General features: G+C 45.6%; 1 protein-coding gene across 1 annotated transcript in view; it reads right to left on the bottom strand.

The window, feature by feature from the left end:
- The window catches only part of MYO5B (myosin VB), a 162,870-nt gene that overhangs the window by 119,689 nt on the left and 30,396 nt on the right, over nt 1-12,785 (bottom strand). Inside the window, exons 3-5 of the mRNA XM_005145400.3 lie at nt 7,929-8,039; nt 4,948-5,119; nt 2,183-2,327 (exon numbers count right to left, since the gene is read on the bottom strand). Coding sequence (XP_005145457.2) covers nt 2,183-2,327; nt 4,948-5,119; nt 7,929-8,039 — 428 coding nt within the window. The remainder of the gene's footprint in view (nt 1-2,182; nt 2,328-4,947; nt 5,120-7,928; nt 8,040-12,785) is intronic.

Genomic DNA, 12,785 nt, shown 5'->3' with positions numbered 1-12,785 from the left:
TAGCTAGAGATTACCTTTCTGCTCTCAGTCACACTGCAAGTTTGACCTTTTGAGATTGCAAGTTTGAGTTTTATTCCTGGTCTATGGGTGCACCAGACACAACACAATTGTTTAAAAGGTAAAGACACTGCAAAACAAGTGATAGCTTTGCACCAGTTTAGGTTTAACATGCTCACAGACCTCCATCCTGACGGCTGAGCTGCCCATGTCCCACCATGCTCACACACACCCCTAAGTAGAGCTGCAGATACAAGGCATCCCACTGAGTCAGTTTAAAAAGAAAAACAAAAAGAAAAAAAAAGGTAAAATTAGGTCCTGTCCAATGCACTACATCCATCATTCATGAGACACATTATCCACTCCTCCTGCTCCAGGAGCTCCACCACTCTCCCTGCAGCACTGCGGAGGGAAAAGCACGGATCAAACTGTGGAGACACAACATCCACTCAGAAGCTTTCGATTTAAAATATAGTGTGCTTCACTTTAAGAGCTGTATTTTAAATAATAAGGCAGATTCCTATAATCCACGTTACAATCTCCTCTCAGCCCCATTTGAATCCCTCTTTTGTTCCAAGCCTGCAATTACCCTAATACCAGCCTGAGACACAAAGCACCAGAACAGCACTAACAGTGAGCATCTTGCTTATTAAGAGTCCAAAGGTGGTTATTTCCATGTCTCCTTGCAACCATAACAGTCCTAACCATGCACAGGCAGCAGCTATCAATTATAGGTGGCTATCAAAAGTAGATTGATAAGTAGGACAACAAAGTTGAGTATCTCTGGCTAAGGCTCTCTGTTAGCCCACTGCCAGCAAAACAACACAGGCATGTGGGAAACCACCAAGTCTTCCCTAGCACAGACTTCAACAGAAAATTAAGTCCTTGTATTTTAGACACATACCCAGGAAAATCAATGGGGCCTGTCCACACTGGTCAGCAAAACCCTGACATCCTCAGGAAAGAACAGTGCAGCTTGCTGCTCAGTCTGGATTCATATAACAAGAACACAGTCTTAAGCCTTCTTCTTTCTATAGACAGCTCCTCAGACTTCTAAATTCTTCTCAAAGTGGTTTTGCTCAAAGCACAAGCACTTGCTGGAGGGCTGAACTGAGGACTGGAGTCAGTTAGGGTGCAATCCCTCCAATGGCATTGCCCATGGCAGTGTTCCTCCAGATTCATTTCCAGATTGAACTCTGGCTCATCTCTGATTATAAATGCATTCTAACTCATCACTTAAAGATGAGACACAGCAGAAAACAGGCTGCAATCCTTGGTAAACGGTTACATGCTTGCTCTTACTATTAAAAGCCAAGGCAGCAAAAAAAATCACAGCTAATCCACAAGTGCATCTAAACACACTGTGAGAGTCCAGACAATTATAATGAAATGATCCCTGGTGCAAAGCTTTCAGCTTCCTTTCAAGTTCTCTTTTAGATCATGGCTCATCAAAACAAAATCCTGGATCTGCCCTCAGCAACACGCAAACAGAAATAAAGTAAAATTCACACTGCATTGTTCTGGTGAAGACATTGGTTTAAAGGACCCATACATATTATCAGTCACCTAACTCAAAATCACAGTGTCTCCATAAAGATGACTAACATCAGCTCCCTTGTTTAGTCTGATTATCTCTCCAAATTATCTGAAATGCAGTTTCCTCTGAGCTATTACACATGACATTTGCAGAGTGGTTTGAATTTCTTCCAGGAAACTCATCCAAGCAGCAACAGGAGAAGGATCCCCATCTGAATCATGGTTGCACTGAACCCATGAGCTCCCAAGGACCAAAGATCCCCACCAGCCCAGCCTGCCTGGCAGTCCTGGCAGCCAACAATGGGGCCAGGTCAGTAAGCAGAATTAATCAGAAATGGCTGACTTCAAACGGATTTCAGTGTGAAGCAGTTCTGCACCATGCAAGGGAAGCTGCTGCAGGAGCCACGTCTTGCATCTCACAGGACAAAGCTAAGCACCCATGGGTGAAGACAGCCACCATGATGGGGAGATACCATACAAACTTGGGGATATAAAAGCAAAACAGAAGACCCTGTATTCTCAGAAGAGAGGAAAACCAGGGTGTTTCACACGCTATTCCACAACTTCATTTTAACTGCATATTTGCAATGTTTAATTGCCTATTTGATCCAACAGCTTCATCGTCCCCACTGACTGGGTGACTACTCACCTAGCCATCTGCTTATATGCTTCCTCTGCCACGGCAAAGATGTGAGGATCCATATCCCCCATGTTTTGGCCACTGTACGCGTAGATGACATCTTGTCCATAGATTGGCAGCTGCCCATATGGATTAATGGCGACAAGTACAATACCTTGGAACAGATAAATGGACAGATATGTTACAAACCAAGTGCAAAGTTAATACTTCAAGCTTTATAGGGCTTGTGTTAGTTGTTTCAATCAATCTGGTGAAGGACTTCTGCTTCTTATCTCAACATCTCTTGATAGCAAGGCAATAAGCTCCCATATAGCTACAGAGAAGGCACACAATACTGGTGAGAAGAGCAAATACATAATAATCTTCATTGTATGAAGCCAGATTTTGCAGGAGGAGTGAGAAGAAGAGCTGAACAGTCCGTGAGCCATTACTTTGAAAAAGCAATTCCTGTGCAACCAAAGCTCTGCTAAACCCAAACAAAAATCCCAGATTTTCCCCTGGCTTAAATCTTGAGTAAAAACTCGTAACAAAGAATGTACTAAAATGAAATGCATAAATCACAGGAAATGAATGCCAGAGCCTGCATTAAAGCTTTAATGTCTCTCTCCTCTCCAGCTATAGGAATGCCGTGCCTGGCTGGAGGAGGCAGCAAGCCCTGGAATTAATGACATTAATGAGAGGCAAAGACAGACGTGGTGCTACCTGTGCACTCGAGGGAGCTGGTTTGCACCCTGCAGAACTGAAGTACTGACAAGCTACACCTCCAGAGCACCTTCAGGTTTTCCAGGTTTGAATTGCTACCGTGAGGAGCTCCAGAGAGCCTGTAGCCAGTGGGACCGGGTGCTGTGCACCAGCCCGGACGATTCAGGGCTTGGGCATGCTGCAATTACAGTGAAGCACAGGGACTGTCAGCCTGCAGCAAACACCAGGATACGTGACAGGAGGCCAAGAGCAGGAAACCAGGAGAGAGGGTTTGGACAAGGGCCTGTAGTGACAGGACAAGGGGAATGGCTTGAACCTGACAGAACAGGGGAGACTGAGATGAGCTCTTAGGCAGAAGCTGTTCCCTGTGAGGGTGCTGAGGCGCTGGCACAGGGTGCCCAGAGAAGCTGTGGCTGCCCCATCCCTGGCAGTGTTCAAGGCCAGGTTGGACACAGGGGCTTGGAGCAAGCTGTTACAGTGGAAGGGGTCCCTGCCCATGGCAGGGGTTGGAGCTGGGTGAGATTTAATGTTCCTTCCAGCACAGACCAATGTGTAATTCTATGATATCAACCCAACAGCTTCACCTCACCATATCTTTTTCCTATCTGCTTCTTCGTTCTCTTAGGGTCATGCATCTGTTTCCCTTTGTCACTGAAAACACACCACAATGCCAACCAGGCTGAAGCCCTATAGTAGGCTCAGCACTGGCTACTAGTTAAGCATTCTTCTCTCCTCAACTACTTCATAAGCAAAGCACAATGTATGTAGCACCCACATAGAGCTTTGCAGCTAAACCTACACCTGCTAAGCCCAAATGGCTAAGCCTAAACCCATGTATCTTCATTATCACGATGCTGTGTTCAAGGTTACCATGAGCCCTCACAAGGAGCTGCACTAATGAAACCTCACTGATTTTGGATGATAGCAGGCTTGCAGCTGACTGGGAACACACATGTAGCTGCAAAAGGCTGCAAGTTATGACAGCAGTCTAACATTACACACCATTAAATATTTAAAGGAAGTCACCACTACTGCCAGCCACTGAGGCCATGTATTTCAAGGGCACTACTTTAAGAGTCACCTCCTCCTGCCACACATTTCCTCAAGCACCCTAAATTGGAACACTCAATCATGTCTGTACCAGCCTTAACTACACAAATAGTCCCATGCATTTTGCTAATACCTTGCAACTCACCACTTAGAGAATCATTAGTCTGCACCACTGCTAGCAAAATCACTTTCATTGCTGGTAAGAGGGTTCAACATTCAATATTCTCCACATAACTAAATAAAAATGTCTGAATTGTCTTCTTCCTTTTCTTTTTTTAGGTTGCAGTTTGTTGCCATCCATTCACAGGTAACCGCTGTCTTCAATGGTTTTGGCAGGCCACCCTCCCCATGAATGACAAACCCAAGTTTACACGTAGAATCACAGAATCATAGAATAGTCAGGGTTGGAAAAGACCTCAAGATCACCCAGTTCCAACCCCCCCTGCCATGGGCAGGGTCACCTCACACCAAATTATGTCACCCAAGGCTCTGTCCAACCCAGCCCTGAACACCGCCAGGGATGGAGCATTCACATACCCTCCTTCTGCTTTGCATTGAGTTAAATGTCCCTCAAAGTCATCAAGAATAGGAAGGAAATAACAGTGCAGCAAGGGTTTTTTGCAGTCTTCTAGAAGGAAAATCCACCATGGACACGTCTCAGCTGGGCCACATCTTTCTGGCATGCTGCTGCTCTCCAGTAGTTTGCTAAATCCCACTTTTTTCCCCTCAGACTGACAAGCACATGCAAAGTTGGCCTCAAACTCATCTGACAAGATATTCCCACCAAAAGATACATGGACCATGAGCTCAGGAAGCTCCCAGTGCACCAACCCTCAAAAACCACCTCTGGTTTTGCAACCTAAAGCCTATTGACACACACTCATGTCTCCCACCATCCCAAATTCACAGCCCTGGACCTTCCTAATGGCACAGCCTCTCGCTTGTGGTCTCAGGGGGTTTCTATGTGGACATATTCTAACCCATTGCATTCCAGGAGCAGAATGTGTGGACTGGACACTCACCGCAGTACGTGTAGATGTGGTTGGACTCGGTGAACCTGACTTTGAGGTTGTGGAGCACTGCAGGCTCGTGCAGGTAACTCAGGGCAGTCAGGTCATTCTCTCCCACAAGGATATCTGGATTGCGCAGGAAAGGCAATGCATTTCCTTGCAGGTCAATGGGATATTCGTAGAGCTGAAGAGACACACACAGAGAACATGAGAATACCAAAACCAGCAGTTCCTCTTACGTCTTACAACTTATCCAAGCGCAAATGCATCCTGACACTACAAAATACATACACATCCTGCTCTAAAAGAAATGAAAGCCCCTTTGTGCCTCATCCTATAGAGATGTGGATGGCACACGACCAGGTGAGAGGTCATCCACCCATCTGGTAAATGCCTTTGAGCTGTTCAAAAGATGGTCCTCATGGACACTGATGGTCGATAAGCACCAACCTGAGCACACCAGGGTTGTTTTCATGCCAGCCTTGGGTCAAATTGACTTTAGCCAAATTGCCTTTAGCCAGCGCTGACCCATAGCAGGTACCATACAGAAAACCATAGCTTCATCTGATCTAAGCATCTTCATGCTCTTTGGAAAGCAGCCTTATTTCAAACCAGACCATATTCTCCCTGTCAGAGTGATTTCTCAGCTAATCTTTAATACAGGTTGCTTTTAAACTCAAAACCTTATATCCCTTCAGGCAGAGGACATGGAGAAGCAAGGAGGCCTAGCTGCTTCAGTACCCCAAGAGCCTGCTTATGCTGTTGAAGCATATAGCTGCCCATATGCTAATTACTTTTGACTCATCCCTAAATGAAGCAGACACCAGCTAAAAAGTGTAATTTCCTTCCTTTACGGTGGAGGAAAAAAAACTGTTGTGATTTTACATTGCACAGGGTGCCTCTGGAAACAGTCCTGACACTCAGATCCCAGCAGAAGGAACATAAAGGCACCACTACCATTGCTTTGGCATTGAGTTACTGCCTGTGCAAACAGCACAAGAAAAGCTGACCCAAAGTGCACAAGGACAGGCTCCTGCAGCACATCTGACAACCTCGGGCTTGTTTTATACCCCAGTACCACATTGCCAATGACAATTTTCAAGAGTCTGCACTCAGTATCACATCTTAATGGCAAATACATGAGGGATCCCTTGTGACATTAAAAAATCGCCTCTTCATTCAAAGGAAGTACACTTGCATACAAAGTGCAGCCAGAAACCACAAAATCCATGAAAATTCACTTTAAGCACATGGACAAAAGAGAAGCACTAAACAGTCGGGCAATGCATGTTGGCTGTCAGGAATAAAAGGCTTTCAACAGCTTCAAATGCCCCAGAGGTATGTATGCTCAGGATCTCTGATGCACACATGTGCTGTTCCCCTTCACTAAAGCTTTTCAGCCTAACATGACTTGGGACCAGTCATGGGTTAATATAGCAAAGCATCAAACAGGGGTCTCTGGGAGCACTCTCACTAAGCAGCAGTCTCTTGCACAACCTCAAAATGGAATGTTCTTGTGTTTTGCCATGACAGTGACGTGCTTATCAAACTACCAGCACCTAGTAATCCTTTAATCTCCTTGTGCTTTAATGTTGCTGACCCTATATGAAAAGGCTAGACCTTGCAGGACTTCTTAGACCCTATGGTTCCAGAGAAATATCCAGATTAAAGATTGGAAAGAAAGGGAAATACCCTCTCCCACCCCAACCCCAGAACTAAAACTGCTGAAGATCTCCAGCAGAAGGGTGGAGGTGGCAGCAATCAGCAGTATGTGCAGATGTACTTTGGAAGCCTGAGCACAAAAAGCAGTACAAAGGAGCTGCTGCGGATGAGATGGGCACCCACATTCACCCAGGCACTCCAAAAAGGACAACATTAGCACTGCTCTTGAAACATGTCTGAAGCTGAAGCCTGTGTTGCTTTTCACACCCATCACCAGCTTCTTGCAAAAGATTGAGCATTGATGCTTGGTTTCTCCCAAGGTTTCTACCTTCTTGTCACAGGAACAAGAGAAAAATCATGTAATAAGCCTACAGCGAGGGTCATCCCTATGGCAGCCAATGTCACTGGGAGGCAGCAATAAGCTGCTGCATGGTGGAATGGTGGAAACATGCCCATCTTGTGCAACATCCTTACATCATGAGGTTGCCCAGAGAGGTGATAGATGTGCCATCCCTGCAGATAGTCAAGGCACGGATGGATGTGTTTCTGGGCAAACTGATCTAGTGGAAGAAGTCACTGATCATTGCAGGAGGGGTTGGACTGGATAAGCTTTGGAGGTCCCTTCCAACCTAAACCATTCTATGAGTCTAAGAGCACGAAACATCATGTCATTAGAGAAAAAAAATGCATCCAAATAAGGATTGATATGACTTGGAACACAGACTGTTAGATACAGAATGGTGAATCCAGAAGGTCCAGGCACAGGGCTACTGGGCAGGGAGACCACCAAGGAGCAAGGGACAGTGACTCATAGTCTTATGCAGTTTCTCATTTTTGTCTTTTAGAGCTTTTTTATTTAAAATAAAAAAATGGAGGAAAAAGGGGTTTATGGAAGATTATACTTAAAGAGAAAACTAAGGCATGAAGAAAGCTGTTGCACAGAAGTCACTTCTGCGTTCCAAGTAATTTTTCTATTGGTGGCCAAACTTGAGTAGATTCCACCAGCCTCTCTCTTTCCAGTTTACTCAGCAGCAAAAAGCATAAACTGATATTTCTAACACACTGCTGCTATTAAAGAAATCATTCTGATATCACAGACTATTACAACTTTGCCAAGGGATGAAATGAGATGAGAGAGGTCAAGGGCTTTTCTCACAACCCACTCTAACGCAAGTGCCTGGGGAGGAAGCAGGCAAGGAAAAGCTGGAAGTGCTAAGGCAATAGAACACGTTAAAATACTTCCTAAAAATATGAGATGGCTGAGGCTTCTTCACACATTAATTCAAAGCTTTACATTTCTGAAAAGTATAAAACGACATTCAAAAGCTTACAGTTTCATCTTCAAGTTTCAGATGCAGGCTTTTATCTCCCTCTTTGTAATCCTTGATAACTTCTGCCGATCTCCAAACTTCATCAGGGTCAGGAATCCAAACCCTTGTGTACTGTAGAATGAAGGGAGAAGAAAAATATGTATAAAAAAAAGAGAGAGAAAGAAAAAGTTTAAACATAAGGAAACCTCAGAAATTAAATCAGAAATAAATTAATTCACCATGGATACAATTCCGCACTCAGTGTAAAATCAGCACAGCTAAACCATTTATTTCAGTAAAAAAAAATCTTCTAATTTTAGGTTTCGGGGTAAATTATAGACCAGAAGTCTGATTTTCAATCAGGCAGGGTGTACACTGGCTTGTTACCAATCTAATGAAGCGGGGCAGAGTCTCAAGGCAAAATGTGGAATTTAATTTCCCTGGGAAAAAGACAGCCTTGCAGAAGCTTTTATGAAATAATGCAATTCTCCCCCAGCAGACCGTACACCAAAACTTATTTCTTTTGATCAAAACAACATCAGGTTTCTCCCCACAGAGCACGCCTTAAACCCAACCCACTGCCGTGGGGCTAAAGCAGGCAGAAGACACCAAAGCGAACTACTTTGGTTGGAGGCAAACAGGCTTTAAGGCTCCAGAAAAATGCTTAGATGCAACATCTAACCTTATTAACATCTCCAAAGTTAGGGACACCCTTGTTCTTCCAAGGGTGAATCCCAAAGGCAGACCAGTACAACCCTACCAAAGTGTCCACGAAAGAACAAAATCCAAGAGCAAGCAGCACCACTCACATGTAACGGGATGGCGGCATAACCCAAAGTCACAGCACCTCCTGCTAATGAGATTTAATTGCTTTTATGATGCAGAGATAAATACTTTGCTCAGGCTGTGTAAAAGCATCCCCCCTTGCTGAGCAAGTGACTGCTGCTGTGACGAGACCTCAGTGCGTGCTCTCAGGAGCTGGGACAAAGGCACTGTAAAACCAGCAGTAACACTGCAGCTTCTATGTATGAGTTTCCCCTCACTCTTCGAATCCACTTTTCTTTTGGCCAGAGCAGGTACCAGTTTCCCTGCTCATGGGGCTACCAGGGCAAGGTCCCAGGAACAAAGAACCTAAAATTGCTCCACCTCTGCAGCGAGTCACCTTGAGCCAAGTTTTTGCTCTTGGACACAGACTCATAACACCAGCCTGATGCTGGACTCAGCCAGACAGCAGAGTCAACAGGAATCCTTCTATAATCACTTATTGGCATTTTGGGGGGACATGTCATAGACTCATAGAATCAGCCAGGTTGGAAGAGACCTTAAAGATCCAGTTCAACCATTTCCCAGCACTGCCAGTGGCACTGAGGCCTCATCTCCACGCTGTGTGAACACTTGCAGGGACGGTGACTCCAGCCCTGCCCTGGGCAGCCTGTTCCAATACCTGAGCACCCTCTGGGGAAGGAATTGTTCCTCAGCTCCATCTCAACCTGCCCTAGTGCAGCTTGAGGCCGGTTCCTCTTGTCCCATCCCTTGTTCCTTGGGAGCAGAGCCCAGCCCCTCCTGGCTCCATCCTCCTGTTAGGCACTTGGAGAGAGCCATCAGGTCCCTTCTGAGCCTTCTCTTCTCCAGACTGAACCCTCCAGGTCCCTCAGCCGTTCCTCACCATATTTGCGTTCCCTTCACCAGTCTTCCCCCAGCTCTTCCTACCCATTGCAATCAGAGCTATATAAACTCATTCTTACACAAAACACAAGGGGTTGGGGAAAATCCCAGCAAATCCAAGTGACACCGGCACCATAACACCAAAGATGGTTTTGGCTTTCACCTTAAAGCCAAACCCCCAGCACACAATGGCCAAATAACATTCGCAGCAACCCAAGAGTTAAAGCAGCAGCAACTGTCTACCAGCCCCCTCTGCAGCTGAAGAGCAATAGATTTTTATATGTATCTTGTGTAATTATTTATAGAGCTGCTCAATAGCTACAGCAGTGGGAACCTTTAGATGTTAAATAGAGCTACACAAATGTATTGCCAGAACAGCAGTTTTATCTGGGAGGGGAAAAAATGAAATAAATAAGTAGACTTTTCCCAGCACCTCTAGCTCCCCATAAGCCTTCAGTGCTTTCCCTACCGCAAAAAATGGAAGCTGCCATAGGGAAGGGACAAGTTTGGGACCCCAGCCCAATCTCCGCTGTCCCCTCCAACCAAGTAGCATTGCAAGAGATGAAACATCCCTGCAGCACAGCCAGGAACCCATCTTTAGCTGGACCATGAAAGAAGGACTAGGTGCAGTGGGCAAGATGGGGACGCACCAGCTTTCCTCACCTCCTGCACCTCAGCCCAGTTTCTCCTGCTTCAACACCATGGGAACAGCTTTTCAAACCATTGCTGCAGCTCTCACCCCTCCTGCAGAGTTCCTTGCTTGCCTTTTCATTCCCACCACCGTGGTTTCATCCAGTGCCAGCTCTCTGTGGCAGAAAGAGATCAAACATGCTCTAGAAATGCCTGAAATAGCCAGGGATCAGGATGTACGCAGCTCAAGGCAGTCTCAAAAACAAGAGGTTGCTGGTCCTGGCTGGAATCCTGCAAATCCTCCACCTGCACAATGAGTTGGGCTGAGACATGGACCTGCCTGGACAGATAGATGTGAAGAGGGGCTCACTGACCCTAAAGCAACCCCAAACCCATGGTGGAGCTTGCTCATGCTTTGGTGGTTGAAATCTGGGTGCACCTCCAGCAGCAGTAAGAGGTCACATCAGCCCCAATCAGCAACTCATCATCAACCGCAGCCAGGAGCTACTCAACACCCAGGCATGATGCCAGGTTCACCAGTGGTTCAGCAGTGCAGAAGGGTAGAAACTCTCAGCATCCAGCTCCCAGGGATGAACTTACCACCTGGTGAGGGAAGATTCACATCCCATCAGCCACCCTGACATCAAAACAAGACAATTTGCATAACATAACTGATTTTCCAAGACTCTGTGTATACACAACATGTGTAAGGGATCACGCAGTACAGAAGGCAATAAGACGAAGGTGTTTGCAAGGTCTCAGGAGCCTTGGGAATAGCTTGTTCCCTGGCTGGGAGATCCCGAATGCAATTCCTGCTTAAGCACTCCCTACACCAAGCTCTTCCTGTCCTGTTAAATAGCTGCAGGCTGTTAGAACAGGCTGTTATGAATGCATTTCCCCAAGCATCCGTAATGCTGGCATCTCGTGCATGCATGCATAGACATATCCAAAGAGGGGATCACCTTTTCTATTGTGCATTTTCACCATCCTCGCCTCCTTGCTGCACTCCAGCAGAGAATGCCAGTGCTCAGCCCTCCAGGCAGGGCAGGCTGCTGCACAAAGCTGCATCCAACCTTCCCTTTCACCCATAAATCCCAAATATGTCAAACCACACAGCGACAAAACAAAAGCACTTTACCGTTATTAGATCTTTACAAGGTCAGCTTTAATTAAAGCCCAATGAGGCTTGCAGGCAGCACATGCTGGGGGAACACTGGAGCATCATGCTCATGTCACCTGCCTTCCCTGTATCCAACTTCTGCAGCTTGCAACCTTCAAAACAGCTTGACATTCTGTATGTTTGCCAGTTAAACTTCTATAGATGACAGCCACCAGGTCACCAGAACCATGCCCCCAGGCAGGTACCCACTTGGGAAGGAGGAGGGCATCTCTGTGAGCCTTTACTTCCAGAATCTCACCTCTAGCTTCATTATTCCCTGTTATAGGCCATGTCCTGGCTTGGTTAGCTTTAATCTCTTGATCTTCTGGAGGAGCTTGTTATAAAGGGAAAGGGCAGATATGCAGATTTGCCTATGTCAAAACACTGGGACTGGAGAATTATAAGGAGACACAACCCTGGGCAGACCACTTAACCTCCCAACATGGCTCCATCCAAGAGGGCGTAAAGAAAAGCATTTCTTTAATCCTCAGGGACTCCTCTCAATGATGTGTTAGCATAAAACAGAAATAGCTCCACATGCTCAAAAAACCCAAAAAACAACTGTTTTGTTTCTTTTAACCAAGGTTCCCAATAAAACCAAAGCAATTTGGTGCTCTCAAAGCCTCTTGCATTATTCCACCCAGCTTAAGCAGAAGCTTAATAAATTCAATCTGCACCTCCTGATTTGATTTAGATTTTAGCAGGCTGCCACTGTAGATGCAGATTAAAACCAACATTAAATTAGAAGAGGCAGGTTTTGTTTTGCTGTTTGAAAGCCCTCGGTGCCAGCCAAAGGCACTCCCAGCAAACTCCAAGCAATGTGCTTGGAGGATGCTCCACTGCAGCAGTAAGGGATGCTGGTCTGCACAGAAAGAGTTACACCTCAACGTATTCTTTGTGGACAGATAATAATTGTCCATTAAATAAAGGGTATAACTGTCCATTAAATTCAGGGGAAAAAAATGGTTAAAAATGAGGTATTTCAGTCTAGTCTGGGTGTTTGGTGGTCTCAAGTATTTGTGGCAAGCTGGAAGTCAACAAATCCATCTTTATTATTATTGGGTTTTAATCCCCAGAGTTATTTCAGGAGTGGCAATACTCACAACTGACCCCAGGAAGTTTTCATTGCTCCTGAGTTAATGGCACCTTTCCAGGGGCATCCTTCCAATAGAACTGCAACCAGAAGGAGGGCACAGCAGAAAACCCATAATGCTAGCAATACAACAGTACTGACCACCAAGCAGTTATGATTTCGGTAACGAAGATGCAGACATGGTGTCTCACAACCACGGATCTTCCAGACAGATTAAGAAAAGACTTACAAAAAGACTGTAGCAGAAAGCAGAAACAGTGATGTCCAGCTTAGAAAAACAAAGGTGAACACACAAATGTCAACTAAGAACAAGCAGACTGGGACAAAAACC

Source organism: Melopsittacus undulatus, chromosome Z, assembly GCF_012275295.1.
Source record: "Melopsittacus undulatus isolate bMelUnd1 chromosome Z, bMelUnd1.mat.Z, whole genome shotgun sequence".
Lineage (NCBI taxonomy): Eukaryota > Metazoa > Chordata > Aves > Psittaciformes > Psittaculidae > Melopsittacus > Melopsittacus undulatus.
Note: the sequence above shows the minus strand (reverse complement) of the source record. Positions and strands in the feature narration are given on the sequence as shown.